The 15,385-nt window shown below is 38.8% G+C and overlaps 1 protein-coding gene and 1 long non-coding RNA gene across 3 annotated transcripts in view; one reads left to right on the top strand and one right to left on the bottom strand.

Moving 5' to 3' along the window:
• The window catches only part of IL7 (interleukin 7), a 38,160-nt gene extending 36,911 nt beyond the window's left edge, over positions 1 to 1,249 (bottom strand). For both annotated transcript variants that reach the window (XM_062189532.1, XM_062189533.1), the window contains exon 1: positions 615 to 1,249. In XM_062189532.1, the coding sequence (XP_062045516.1) occupies positions 615 to 624 (10 nt within the window). In that variant the 5' untranslated portion in view covers positions 625 to 1,249. The remainder of the gene's footprint in view (positions 1 to 614) is intronic.
• Positions 1,240 to 14,937, top strand: LOC133758370 (uncharacterized). The gene is made up of 3 exons (XR_009865793.1): positions 1,240 to 1,426; positions 13,337 to 13,385; positions 14,488 to 14,937. It is a non-coding gene; the product is annotated as an uncharacterized LOC133758370 (long non-coding RNA).
• Positions 14,938 to 15,385: the final 448 nt, after the last annotated feature.

Here is a 15,385-nt window from a genome sequence, read left to right as displayed (position 1 = left end):
CAGCAAACAGAGCAAGGTACAGCCCCAGTTGGAAACTCCCAGCCCCGCTAAGGGGGAAAAACGGGGTTTTCCGGCCACCTTAGGGTTTAAAAGCGTGTCCCGTGGGAGCTTTGCTTTCAGTTCTCTAGGCGGTTCATAGCTGCAAGAGCCCAGCTGTTCGCTCAACCTGGGCCACCTGTGAGTAATTCGACGCGTCCAGGAGCTCAAGGAGGGCTGACTGGGCGTGGGGTTCGCAGAAGACAGCGCTGGCTGGGAACTGACAGACAACTAGACAGACAGCGTTGACTACTTCTGAGACCTGGCTGCAGGCCGCCACCGCTGAGTGGCGCGGAGCCTGCAATATTTGATCTGGGTTCAGAAAGCAGGTGTCCGGACTGCTTCTCACAGCCTGCCAGACGCGGTAGCCCCAGCTGTTTGGAACCTCAAGGAAAATACTCAGGAGCGGCTGCCGGCTGCCGGAGGGAGAGGCAGTGCTCTCAGCTGTCCAAAGTGCAAGGCCGGGCTATTCCCGGACGTGCACTGGCGCAGAGGGCAGGCAGCGCCGCCCGGAGTGCCCCGGAGTGCCCCGGTGCGCCCGGTGCGCGAACTTGTGCGCCCGGGAGAGGAGCGCTTACCATGGAACATGGTCTGCGGGAGGCGGGCGTAGTCATGATGACCGCAACTGCAGCAGGAGCACGCTCTCACCGCCCATAATCACTCTCAGGACTCTGGTCTTCCGCGGAGTTCCCGCGAGTCGGTGCCGGGTAGGGCAGTGTCTGCAGCTGGTTGCTCACCCTCGCCGCGCCTGCTGTTTCATCCATCCCAGGGGGGGCGGCACACACCACAGCCCAGCTCTGCGCTGCTTTGCCTTTTCCATAACTTCCGTAGGATCAACCGGCCGTGTACTTTCAGTTTCTAGTTTGCGCTTGGTATGCAGGTTCAATCTTTGGGTTCATTCCCAGGGAGCGGTCACAGTTTTCTCTCTCCTGGGGACCCGCGTCCTCCTTCAGCGCTTCCTATGCACCTGGGCTAGGACCAGAAGAGAACGCGAATTTCCAAAGTACTGCAGGAGAAACCAGCTGGCCTTCTGAATCAAAGCGATCCGGGGTGAAAGACTTTCCAGTTGACTCCTAACAGCCTTGGCAACGCTGGGCGACTGGGAGCTAAGATCATCAGTTGCTAATATGTCCACGGAAGTCACGAATGTGCAGAGTGTCCAAGTGGACGCTACGGAGGAGGCGTCGCAGCTTCTGCTGCGGATGTGGTGGACGTTGCAGTCGTCTTGTTAAAAAAAAAAAGGAAGTGAAGAAGTGAAAAATGATTAAGAGGGTCACGCCCTCTACCCCTCCAACCTCTCTAATCAGTTTCTTTCCGTTCTGTCTTTTGTACATGCACCTGCTCAGGTGGGACCTCATGGAAAAATTACATTGTGGGTCTACATAACCTGGTAAGTGATGTCATTGAAAGATCAAACCCCAATTAAGTGGAATATGTGGAAACTGTAATAAGTAAGACTCCCACATGTGTGTTTATCTGAATTGGCTAATAAACTATCCGTTTTGACTGTATGTCCTTAGGATGTTAATTTTTTCCTATGTCTGAGCTATCTAAATATTTCCTACTTTGGCTTGGTTTCTAATATTCCACAGAAATGCTGTTTAGCTAAAGGTGGATAATGTAAACCAGTAACAACAGTGATGATGATAATAATGACCGTCGTTTATCCAGCATTTGCTCTGTTTCAGAATTGTGCTAAGCATTTTATATGCACATCTCATGCAAAGCTTTCTAAGAGACCATTTTCTTATCTGTGCTTTGCAGACATAGGGGCTGAGCCTTCCTTAAGAAACATGCTGTAGCTGACTTAGCTAACCTTTTGGACAGAAATCTGAATTCTTGCTCTAGAGTCTGTACTGGAATTCCTGTGTCAGAATCCCTTGTGAATAATGCAGTCATGTATGCCAGGAGGAGAGACACCTAGTGGGTGGGCCTTTTCCCCAGTGTGGGGACCACGGGGAAAGTTTTTGGGGTTTGTGACTTCTAAATTGACACCTGAGAGGGATTGAACTTGGGGCTGGTGAAGAGCATTCCTGATTCTTGTAGTGTGAACAAAGGAAAGAGGGAGAAAGAAAACAATTAGAATGGATTGGAGAGTAAGATAAAATACCTCAAGCTCAACACTTGTGTCTCTGATTCCTCTTCTAGTCTCACTTCCCACATCCAATGCACAGACAAATGCAATCAGCACTACCTTTAAAATAAACCCTGCCAGCAACTACATAATCTGTCCGAGGGATCTTCCAGCTCTTCCTCTTGCTGACAGTCCCTTCCTTACCTTCACAGCAGCAAGATATCTGAAGACACTCCCTGACCCCAGTTCCTTTGTATTCCGGGCCTTCCATGTCCTGGTGATCTGGGCTCTGACACCCCCCACCCCCCACAAGCCCCACCTCCAGGTACTTCTGCGCTATGTTCTATCACCCTGGCCTTTTGCTTCCCTGTGCCAAGCCCAGCTGGCTGCCACTTAGAACAGTGTCCAGGGCATGGTGGGCAGTCAGTAACTATTGCTGAGTGACAGACTGAGAGAGATCGAGTATGTGTGAGAATGCATGGGTGACTGGGTGTGAAGGGGAAAGTGTGTGAAGGCAGGTGGGAAACAGGAGGAAAGAGTAAGAGATTGAGGGGGCAAGTGTGAATAGCAGACAGAACGGACAGGGGAAAGCTGAGTATTTCTATTTAACTGGACTTAGCATGGGGAGTAGGGAGTAGGGAAACATGGGGCTGGAGTTACTTTAAAAAATGAATTATTTAACCAAATATGAATATTTAACCAAATAAGCTGGTGACTTATTTATTGAAAGTCCCTGACAACAACATTGGTAGGCAATTGCTCAAAGCCTGCACTTAAAAAAAAAAAAAAAAAACTTTTCAGGGACAGAGTAAAAAGGCATTCATCAATGACTCACACAAGACAAATCTGTCTTCCTTTTTGATGCAATCACCATAAAGCCCAGCAGAATACGAGCTTGTGCGTAACTGAACTTCAGGGTAAATGAAATTGTTTAGAGCTCCAGGAGACGTAAGTTCTCACTGGACTGTGCTCCCAAGTGTGATGGATTTTTTAAGAGAATATAAAGCATTTTGACTTTTTATGGTTTTAGGAAAATGGACACAATCTAATAACATTGAGTTATTATTTTTCTGTGTATTAGAGGATTAGTACAATTTGGAAAACAATTCCAAAATGAAGTCTTAAATAAACTTGTATCAATAAACTCAGCATTCTTTTTCTTTTTCTTTTTTTTTTAAAGATTTATTTTATTTATTTGAAAGATGGAGTTAGAGAGAAAGGGAGAGACAGAGAGAGGTCTTCCATCTGCTGGTTCACTCCCAAGATGGCTGCAATGGCCGGAGCTGTGCCGATCCAAAGCCAGGAGGCAGGAGCTTCTTCTGGGTCTCCTACTTGGGTGCAGGGGCCCAAGGACTTGGATATCTTCTACTGCTATCCCAGGCCATAGCATAGAGAGCTGGATGGGAAGAGCAGCAGCCGGGACTAGAACCAGCACCCATATAGGATGCTGGCATTTCAGGCCAGGGCGTTAACCCTCTGCGCCACAGCACTGGCCCCAGCATTATTTTTCATAAAGTTGACAAGGTTAAAACATTCTATACATTTTTAATGATAGTATTTTATGATTAAACAAATGGAGCAATAAATATTATGTTGGCTGATAGACCCAATAATTATGTATAAAAGCCAATAAGGTGAAAAAGAGTATGCAAATTTTATGTTAAAATCAATAAATATTAAAAAGATGACAGCCTTCTCAGAATGATTAATATGATGCAATGGAAAAAACAAAATGATGACAACTTAAAACTGTTGATTTAAGCATGTCTTTTTTTTTAGTATTCTACAATCTTCAAATTGTTCATTTTGAACTGTATTCTTAGAGAATATTTTCTTCATTATTTATCTGAACTTTTACACAATATAACTACTCTTCATAGTCTGTGATCTGAATTCTATTGTTCACTTCATGGGTATTTCTGAAGTTCCTATGACCTAATTTTCCAGGTGTATATTTCAAAAACACACAGCCAATTTTATTTGCATTGTTGCACGGGGACCTTTTCTTAGAAGGGTGTATACTTGATTTAATGCTTGCTGTCACAGTCTTGAAATCTTAGTTACTTTTGGACAAGAGGAACCTTATTTTCACTTTGCATTGGCCTGCGTAAATTCTTCATCTCATCATATAAACTTTTCACATGTTAAGTTATACATTGAGGATAGCAATGCATGTCTTTAAGATGGCTTCAACCTGATGGGGAAAACAGATGTTAAATGAGTAATTTCAAGAATGAAAAATATTATGAGAAGAAAAAAAATGACATGGTATTTGAACCAGAGATTTAAGGCAGTCTAGACTTATTTTATGCTGAAGTAAGAGTCCAAAAAAGATTACTTCACTTCTCCGGTGAAAAACAGCTATAAGGGGATGACCTGTAGTTTGGAATCAGATCTGTTTGATCTTCAAGCCTGAGCTTGTGAATTACATTTGAATTTTATCAAACGACGACGACTGAGCATCTGTTTACATGGTCATATGTTTTTTTCTTGTGTTCTTGAATAAACCATAAACCATAAATGTAGCATAATGCTAAATTCAAGTTGCCAATATTTAGCTCAGAGTTTTGCAACTGTATTTATAACCTGGATATAGTGATTGTTTATATTGCAATCAGCTGAGAGTAGGCTGGTCTTGTCAGGTTTTGCTAACTTCATGAAAGTAGTTAGGAATTCTATTATTTTCTAAGACTGTGACTGTTTATGCATTATATGAGCTGTTTTTTTCTGGAAGACTTACTAGAATGCACAGATACAATATACTTAATTTCATGTGATAAAGCCCAGAGAGAGGATAAGGCTGTCAATTCTGAGCACCACAAGACTGTAAATAAAAAGGCCTAATTAAAATGGCAGTGTCAGTCAGAAAGAACTCTACTGGGGATGTGCATGCCAGCATACTGGTGATGCCCAGGTTGTGGAAAAGAGTGGAATGATCCAATCGGCATGACAGAAGAGAGAACTAATGCCAAGAGGAACCTTGAGATTCAAGCACTAAAAAACAGATGGAGAACTACAGGATGATGACAACAAAACCAACCAAGAGTAGGAAGCAAAGTCAGAGAGTCAGAAATCAGTGTCCCAGAAGTCAGTGGAGACTACATTTCAAATTGACTAACTAATTAGTATTTCCAGAAGACACAAAGATATTGAGTAAGATGAGGACTGAAAGATATGTACATTGCATTTGGTAAAGTGATTAGAGATTGTCCACAGCCCTTATAACAACAGAAGGGTAGTGTAGATAGAAACAACATTCTAGTTTGTAGGGGATGAAAGAGTAAAATAAAATAAGAGGAGACAACCTTCTAAAGATGTTTAGTAATGATAAAACAACAAGGTAGGTCTTTTGATGTAGCAGTTCAGATACTATTTAGAGTGCCTTTATCCCATTTCGGAGTGCCAGTTTCAAGTCCTGGTTCCTCCGCTTCCAGCCCAGCTTCCTGCTCATGCATAGTCTGAGGCGGAGCAGATGATGGCTCAAGTACTTGGTTCACTACTGCCAACACGGGAGACTCAGTGTTCTGGGCTCCTGGCTTTGGCCTGGCTCAGCCATTCTGACAATTGTGAGCATTTTGGAAGTGAATCAGTGTTTTCTCTCTATCTCTCTCTCTCTCAAATAAAATGAAAATCAATACTCTTTATGAAAAGGAGTAGGATAATGGCTTGGAAGGTCCTAAAGCATGATAGAAGTTTTCCTTTTCATGCATTAGACAAACTTGAGCATATTTATTTATTTTGTAAAATTAGGTTTTAAAAAAGTGGAAAGGATGGATCCAAGCAACCCAAGATACCATTTTTTTCCTTAAGCTCTTTTCATTTCTTCTCTTTAAGTTCAGTCCTTAAATCCCATATTTCTTTTTTTTTATTAAACTTTTATTTAATGAATATAAATTTCCAAAGTATAGCTTATGGGTTACAATGGCTTCCCCCCTCCCATAACTTCCCTCCCGCCCGCAACCCTCCCCTTTCCCGCTCCCTTTCCCCTTCCATTCATGTAAAGATTCATTTTCAATTCTCTTTGTATACAGAAGACCAGTTTAGTATATATTAGGTAAATAAATCCCATATTTCTAGGTAGTCATACTCAGCTCTATATCTAGTGTCTAACTGTGTGCTCTCTAATGCAATTTTTCTTATGTCAATGACTTGTACATTTCTGGGTGAGTGTTGGCTTGTCAAAGAGAAAAATTTAGTATTTTTCCAGGTCCCCTCAGAAAGGAAAAATGTAACTTCTGTTACAAAAAGAAAATCATGTGTTGTTGGCAATCAGAGGTTTCTTTTACAGACTATATTTTGGAGGTATTCGGTTTTAACCACTGCTTTCACAAAGATCATTTACAGAATATTGCACCTACAACAATTTTGTTCATGCAACGATTTGTAGAAAGTAGAAAAAATATTTTACTCTGCATAGATTCCCTTTACCTTATCCACATACTAAGTGAGGATGTTGAGTTGTTTTTATGAGCTCTTGGATAGCAGTGATTGTGTCTTTTTCAATCTGAAATTCTCTGCAGTCAACAGAATGCCTTTCAAGTTGCAGATTCTATCTGTGAACAACTTAATGAAAAGGGAGACATCAGATTGCACAGGTCTTGACTTGCCTTTCTTACAGAGAATCCATGGTCTGAAACATTGCTATGTTTAAGGTTCTGGTCAATTTGTCAAAAATCCTAATATTTAATATAGATTTAGACATATTTTCTTAATCTGGAGAACTGTCTTATTTATTGTTAGATTAGTAAATTCAGTTCATCTGCCTCTCCTTCAGAGAAGCCAGGTTTGTCCCAGAATATTTGTTATTACCTTGAACTCTCAGCGTGTCCACTAACTCAGATATGACATGGATGATTCAGTGATTTGCAACAGTAATAAAGTTAATAAATAGTAATCTAAAAAGAACTTATAGTTTCCTGTGTTCCTAGGGTATAACAGTCATTGCTCTGGCTAATCATGAGTCAACTGACACTCTAAAAATCCGGAACTACTGTTAACACAAGAGCACAAAAGTTGGAATTTTCAAGAGACCAGAATACCAAACCATGGAGTTTGGAAGGCCTGAGAATGACTTCTTTAAATAATGGAGTGGAGTGTCATGTTTCTTGAGTAAAATGCCCTATTGCATGGCAGCTATGTGCTATGATTTCCTTGCTTTGTTTTCCATGTTAGCAATTTCCCCTCATGTTTCGCTAACAAGTTTTTAATGATGTATTTCTTGTAGGAGTTCTATTTTTAGCAACTAGTTTTGCTATTCTGATCTTCCTTAATAAGATAAAGTTTTACCAGTGAAATGTAAAATTTTATATTTCCTATTAATTGCCTGCTTTCAAAATGATAGTCAGTATCATTTTTGTTCTTGAAGGTCTTTAAACTTTTGTCTAGATTAGAAAAGTGGGGTCACTTTAATTTGAAATTGATCCATACTCTAACATTTTTTTCAAAGTAAATTTTGGGAAATTAGGACCATTTACCAACTACAAATATATCCCTACATAAATATTAGACTGTATGATCTTGTTTCTCAAAGCTTTTTAGTGTATGAATATATATTTACCTTTTATTTACTTATTATTTATTTATTTATTTATGGTTTTGTGGCCTAAACTGATATCTAACTAAAAAAATGTTACTATGTGTAATGAGGTATTGACTATTTATGGATGATTGAGACTAGAGTTTTTTGCATGTGTTTTCCAGCAATAACCAGGCACAAATCTGTGACTTCAAAGTAAATTCCAAAAGCAATGATTCGAAACCTAACCAGAACAACAAAATTGACATTTTTTTTAAAAGATTTATTTATTTATTTGAAAAATGGAATTACAGAGAGAAAAGGAGAGACAAAAGGAAAAAAGGATCGTCCATCTGCTGATTCACTCCCCAATGGTCACAACACCCAGGGCAGGGCCAGGCTGAAGCCAGGAGCCAGGAGCTTCATTCTGGTCTCCCACATGGATGTAGGGCCATGCTCTGCTGCTTTCCCAGGTGCATTAGCAGGGAGCTGGATAGGAAATGGAGCAGCTGGGACTTGAACTGGCATCCATATGCATGCTGGCATCTCAGGTGGCAGCTTTATTCCCTATACCACAATGCTGGCCACCAAAATTGACTTCTAAGAGCCATAAGTGTTTGTGTGAAAAAGTGAATAAATAAAGGACCTCAACTTCTCAAGAGGTGGAATCTAGAAAATATCAGTTGATATCAAGCTATCAAATTCAGTTTTATTGCTGTTGCTGTTTTAAACTTGATTTGTACTATTATTTTCTTTAAAACTTTAAATTTCCTTGAGCCTTTTAGACCCTGATGCCCTTAATAAGTATTTGTTTTGTGGACTTGAATCTGACTTAATTCAATTCCCTTAGTCCATCTTCTTGCAAAATCTTTATTGGTTATTAAACTGCAAAAGGAAATAAGTATACTTTATGACAAACCTGTTCTTGCAAACAGACTTCTTTGACAGTTGTCTTGTAATATATTCTTTCCCATTGTTAGATATGTTAACTCAATATATCATACCAGTAAATATTATTAACTGGAACTTTGCTTTTCATGATAATAAGCAAAGTTATATAAATAATGTTATTTCTAAACAATGTTATTTCTAAAATGTAATATTGTCATCACAATGAGATTTTTTTTCTGTTGCAAAAGCACCAAACAAAAAATTTTTTTAAAGCTTTATTTATTTATTTGAAAGGAAGAGTTACAGAGAGAGAGAGAGAGGGAGAGACAGAGATTTTCCATTCTCTGTCCACTCGCCAAATGGCCACAATGACCAGGGTTGGGCTGGGCAGAAGCCAGGAGCTCCATCTGAGTCTCCTACGTGAGTGTAGGATTTGATGCCCTCCCAGGTGCATTAGCAGGGAGCTGGATCAGAAGTAGCACAGGACTGGCATTGCAGATCAGTGGGTAAGGCTCCCGCCTGGCATGCTGGCATCCCATATGGGTACCAGTTTGAGACCTGACTGTTGCACTTCCAATCCAGCTCCCTGATAATGGGAAAGCACCCTGCACCCACATGTGAGATGCAGAAGAGGCTCCTGGCTCAGCCCCAGCCATTGTGGCCATCTGGGGACTGAACCAATAGGTGGAAGATCTCTCCCTCTCTCTCTCCTCCTCTGTGTAATTCTGAATTTCAAATAAAATAAATAAATCTTAAAAAAAAAGAAGTGCAGCAGCTGAGACTCCAATTGGCACCTATATGGGGTGCCAGCAGCAGCCTAACCCTCGGTGCTTTGTCCTGGCAGTGCCATTTATGCTATGAGAAATAAATAATAATAAAGGCCAAGTGGCAAAGACATCTAATGGTAAACAACTTCAGTTTTTCATTGGTCTGTAAGATTCCTTCAACAGGTTTTACCTGCTTACTACAATAAATTGAAAGCAGAGCAACCAAATTTGACTCGGCACTCTGATACGGGATGCCAGCGTCACAGGTGGCGGCTTTCACCTGTGTGCCACAGCACCTGGCCATTAAATAGTCCTTTTTAAGTTACCAAAACAGAACATGTGTTGGGGCTGCCTTTGTGGTGCAGACAGATTAAGCTGTTGCCTTCAATGCTGGCGTCCCATTTTAAAGTGCCAATTTGAGTCCTGGCTGCTTCTCTTCCATTCCAGCTCCCTACTACTGTGCTTGAAAAAGCAGCAGAAGATGGCCCAAGTATGTGGGCCCCTGATACCCACATGGGAGGCTGCATGGAGCTTCTGGCTCCTGGTTTTGGCCTTGCCCAGCCCTGGCTGTTGCAGCCCTTTGGGGAGCAAACCAGTGATTGGAAGATTCTCTCTCTCTCTCTGCCTTTCAAATAAATAATCTTTAAAAGAACATGTTAGATTGAAACTTTTAATAATTGGAGACAAGCAAAATTTTAAAGGAAAACTTCATCTAATTTTGACACTATAACAATCATGCTGTTAGTATGATACTGCAAAATTTCTCTCTGCACACATAAGTATGTAGATACACATGTATTTTAACCCAAATGAGATCTTTATAAACATATTGTTCCTCAGCATGCTTTGTTTTCAGTTAACAATCTCCCCATTTGTATTTCAGTAAGTTTTTATTTAATACCAAGATATTCAAATTTCCAAAATTGACCCCCATATTTCCATTATATTGGTGCTCTGGTTAGTGGGTTATTATGTTAAAGATCACAGTGTGCTGATTGCTTCTAGGCCATTTCAGTGGTCATTATTGAAAAAATTATGAGTTTTTATTGATCATTCCAATTACATTTTTTAAAAAGATTTATTTTATTTATTTGAAAGTCAGAGTTACACAGAGAGAAGAGAGGCAGAGAGAGAGAGAGAGGGAGAGAGAGAGAGAGAGAGAGGTCATTCATCCGCTGGTTCATTCCCCAAATAGCCACAATGACCAAAGCTGGGCCAATCTGAAGCCAGGAGTCAGGAGCTTCTTCTGGGTATCCCACATGGGTGCAGGGGCCCAAGGACTTGGGTCATCTTCCACTGATTTCCTAGGCCATAGCAGAGATCTGGATCAAAAGTGGAGCAGCTGTGACTTGAACCAGTGTCCATATGGGATACTAGCACTGCAGGCGGCAGCTTTACCTGCTACACCACAGCACTAACCCCTCCAATTGCATTTTAATAATTTATATATTTTCAGTTATTTTCCTTAAAGTTATAATTTTATCACTTTTTTCTTTCACTGGAAATATTGCCTCTTAACATCATGAACTTAAATGACATATTTTTTAGCAATAGGTACTTATATATAAAGTTGTTACAGAACATCACAACAGATACTAACATCAAACAACATGACTTTTAAGAGAAGCTTTAATGATTACTATAGCTATTCTGTTCCATGAATCCTGAGAATATTTAAAGCTTCAAAGTGCTGTATGCTAAAGTGAACTAACAATCAATCTTTCCTTCAGTGATTATTTTACCAATTTAATATATGAGTAGGTTCATTTGTTTTCAATGATAGTTTTTGAAAATTTAGTTGTATAGAAAGGCATACAAGAGAAATTTCGCATGAAAAATTCTACTTGCTTTATATTTTGTGTCTCTAGAGGTAAATATTTTCTCCATACCAAACATAGAAATCTAGTTTTATTATCTTATAGCATCTACCTTACGTATAAAGACCTATAATTTTTTTTAACCAATACCCTATGATTCATCACTTGGTTTGGATTCAATCTTGCAAAAATACCCTGGGCACATTTCAACACTTAGTCTACATGACAGTTCCAAAGCACTTGACACTCTTGCTTACGATCTCCTCCTTCTGTATTTCCCGACATCATTTTACTGATTCTCACTTTAGAGATGTAATTTTCCTCTCTCATTCTTTGTATTCTCTTCCTCTGCCCGTCTATGGTAATATTTCTATTCTCCAGCTTCTACTCTCAGCACTATTTTCGTAGGATGCACTTCCTAGGTCTTCTCATCCGCACCAGTGGTTTTAACCACAGCTTTATAACTATTGCCCGCATGTTGTATTTCCAGTCTAGTCATCCATGACCTCAATTTGTAACCCTAAAATCTAACAGACTATGGCACACATCTACCTGAATCTTTTGAGGAGATCAAAATCAACACACACAAGCACACTCTGATTTTTCTACTCCATTCTTCCTCCTTATTATATTCTTTCTGAAAATGTATTTTACTCACTTATCACCTTGACTATAAACCTGGGGGTGGGGTGGGAATCACTATAACATATTGATACCAACAGCTTGTTATTTACTGCCCGCAATCATCCATTCCTGCTGCCTTTGTTTAGTTTCTTTTTCTGTCTTTCCTTGATTACAAAACTTCCTTAACACGTACCTTTGAGAAAATGATCACTCTCTTTTTGCAGTTTTTCAATAGTCTTCTCTTTCCTAAGGGCATGGATACTTCTGCCTGAAATGCAGGGTTCTTTGCGATTAACAGATACTCTCCCATCACTCTTAGATCACTAGGGGTTCCACTAGGCATTCTCTCAGATTTTCAAGCTTTGCAGTCTCTTCACGTTCTGTCCTTTCAGCTTAGTGACCTTTCCAAATGCAACCTTCAGGATAAGCTCAGATTTCTGGTCCTTCTTCTAACGTAACTTCTGTCTAACGTAACTTGTAAGGAGTCAGTCTTCATTCTCACAGTTCTTATCATCTAAATTGTAACTGCTTTGAAAATTTTACTCCCACAAGATGAGTTCCTTGAAGACATGGACTTCTCTATTCTTCTGGAATCTTTTGTGCCGAGCACAACACCTGCCTCACTTGAGGTGTCAGATGTAAGTCTGTACTCTGAATGGTTGGATACTTCTGCTTTGCACAGCTCACATGATTGAATTTCAGTTTTTTGAGGACAGGAACTGTTTGTGGCTCTTTTCTTGAAGTTTAGCTCCATCCCTGAACATCATGGCCATCAGTAGGGGTATAACCAATATTACCTTACATAATAGGTGTTTTTATTCATTCTATGATCATCAGCTTATAACTAGAATTTAGACTCATTGAAATATTTCACTAAATTTAGATTCAGTGAAATACCTCACTCCTCAGAAATTTTACACACATTCAATTTAGGAATATATTTAAACACATTTGCTATTAAGATTACAGCATGCATATCTGATATCTAGCAGTTTTATCTAGCATATATGACTATGTTTAAAATGTAGCTTTAACTCTAAGGACAGTTCCTATCCTAGGGTGTTCAATACAGAAATCTCATACAGACTAGAGAGGACAACACTGTAAAGATGAAACAAAATTTCTTTTTAAAAATGGGTGGCCTGCAGATGGATTTAATGTCAATCAAACTGTTATAATGAAATAGGATTGTGAAGAGGAAAATACTTTAGTTAAGTATGATAACTGCTTATATAAACATTTATTTAAATATTTTCCTTTAAATACTACCATTAAGTTAAAAACATTTTTGTATTTACTGGAACAATAGCTTTATTTATGTTATTCTTGTATTCTTTCTCATGGACAAGCTATTTCAAGTTAAGGAGACAGGTTCAAGAAAGTATTCCAGAATCACTTGTTTTTATTTGCTTTACTTGGTTTACAGGAGTTATTTATTTATAGTAGTATTTATGAAGATTAATAGTGTTTTCTAGGCAGCATTAGGAGTAGAATTTATAAATGTCTTGGCAGATGGAAGATTATGTTGCAAAAATTGAGTCCTTAAAATGTGTTTTACAAACTATTCTAGTGTTGGTTTTGCTGTTGATTTTGCAGTTTATTTGTATTTCAGAATTACGAATTTAAAAATGTTTTACCTGAATTGGATGAATAATAATATGGTAAGTTTCACACTATATTCCTTGATGAATAAATATTTGCATTGATTTGTATTAGTCTATTCTTACTCCTTTATAATTCCTAACTTGTATTAAGTACTTTCAAACTAGGCAGTATTACTCACATTTCATTGCATTTCAGTAATACCAACTGGAAGGGTAGAGTGATCACAAGAAGAAATTGTGCTCTAAAGTTCATATTATGTTGGGATGGCTACATAGTGAATTTGAATAATATTTGTATAATATATATAAATTACTAATATAAACTATCATTAATGTTATAAGGCACTCAAAATTTTACTTTCTGCGGGTAGTTTCCCTTGAAATTGATTACTTTGTGGGTTTATATACCTATTTTATACTCATGCTGCCATTCCTCAAAATGTTTCTTGGAAATTACTCTTAGAGTTTTAGTTTTGTTTTTAATTTTTTGTGGTGAGTTTGACTTTTAAAAACGCTGATAAAACAATTTGGACTTAAAGAGTTGGAATTGTGAAAAAACTAACCATGAATTAATTTTGGGCAGGATTGCAAATCAGATGCATACAGGGGTCAAGCGGGCAATGGACAGTGAATGCAGAAGGTGTGATGGGGGTTTCAGGGATTGGAAGCACAGGCCTTGTCTGTAGCACTAGAGTCAACATTGTTTGGTTTCCAGTCTTGCAACTAGGCTAAAAATTTTCATATTTATGGACCTCCTCAATTTTTAAAAATGGGCTCAGTTATTTTGAACATGAAATTTACAATCAGTGCTTTATAATAATACCTCTTCATGGTGCTTGTAATCAGTGCATAAGGTCAAAATTTTTTATACAAGATATTTTCTTGAATTTCTCAATTGCATTTGGCAAAGAACGAGAGCAAAGTAGAAAGATGGCGTATGACCTCCCCCTATACCTTATCCCTCATTTTTTTCTCCATAACATTTATCAATGTTTTATAAATTTCATATTTACTTTTTTATTTATTGTTTTTCTCCCCACTAGAACATAAGCTTCAGATTTTTTGGGGGTAGGTTTCTTGATATCCTTAGGACCTAGGAAATTTATTGGTAATTAATAGGCCCTTAGTAAATATCTAATATATTAATGAATATTCACAGATAACCAGCCACATGGGGAAAATGAGTAAAGAATCATGGATACCTGAGCTTGACAAGATAATCAGGAATACAACCAATAATGTGTTTGAGATGGCTCTCATTGATTGGAGAGAAGTGATTATGCGAATCTCTTCTGAAATCTGCATTAAGTGATGTCCCATTGGTTGCTTGAAGCCAGCGCTGGTGAGATTAATTTCACCACGGAAATCAGCAAGTGATAAAATGTATCATTTACTAGCACACCATTGGAAACAAGAGTTGTGAGATTTTAAGTTAGCCAAAGGAAGTAGTTTCTATCATTTAGAACTATCCAACAGTGCAATGGTCTATCTCACAAAGGGTTTTAGTTCTGTATTAAAGATTCACTTGTTGAGCCTATCCATATACTGTAAAACTTTTTATTAATATATGTAGCATTGCTGGGTCATGGAATATGTTGCTGCTTTAAAAACTGTCATTTTTACTATGGCTACTATTTGGATATTTCCTATTGTCATTGGTTATTATAAAGTTTTACTATGGTGTGTCTAGGTGTGAATTTATTTTTATTTATTCTACTTTAAAATCATGGGGCTTTTTGAACCTGTATTTGGATGTCTTGTATCAGTTTGAGAAAAATCTCAGCTATTCTCTCTCTCTTTTTTTTAAAGATTTATTTATTTGAAAGTCAGAGTACACAGAGAGAGAAGTAGAGGCAGAGAGAGAGAGAGAGAGAGAGAGAAAGAGGTCTTCCATCCACGGGTTGACACCCCAATTGGCTGCCACAGCCGGAGTTGGGCCAATCTGTAGCCAGAAGCCTGGAGCTTCTTCCAGGTCTCCCATTCAGGTGCAAAGGCCCATCTTCTACTGCATTCCCAGGCCATTGCAAAGAGCTGGATCAGAAGTGGAGCAGCCAGGA

This window comes from Lepus europaeus, chromosome 4 (assembly GCF_033115175.1).
Source record: "Lepus europaeus isolate LE1 chromosome 4, mLepTim1.pri, whole genome shotgun sequence".
Lineage (NCBI taxonomy): Eukaryota > Metazoa > Chordata > Mammalia > Lagomorpha > Leporidae > Lepus > Lepus europaeus.
This window is presented reverse-complemented; position numbering and strand designations above follow the sequence as displayed.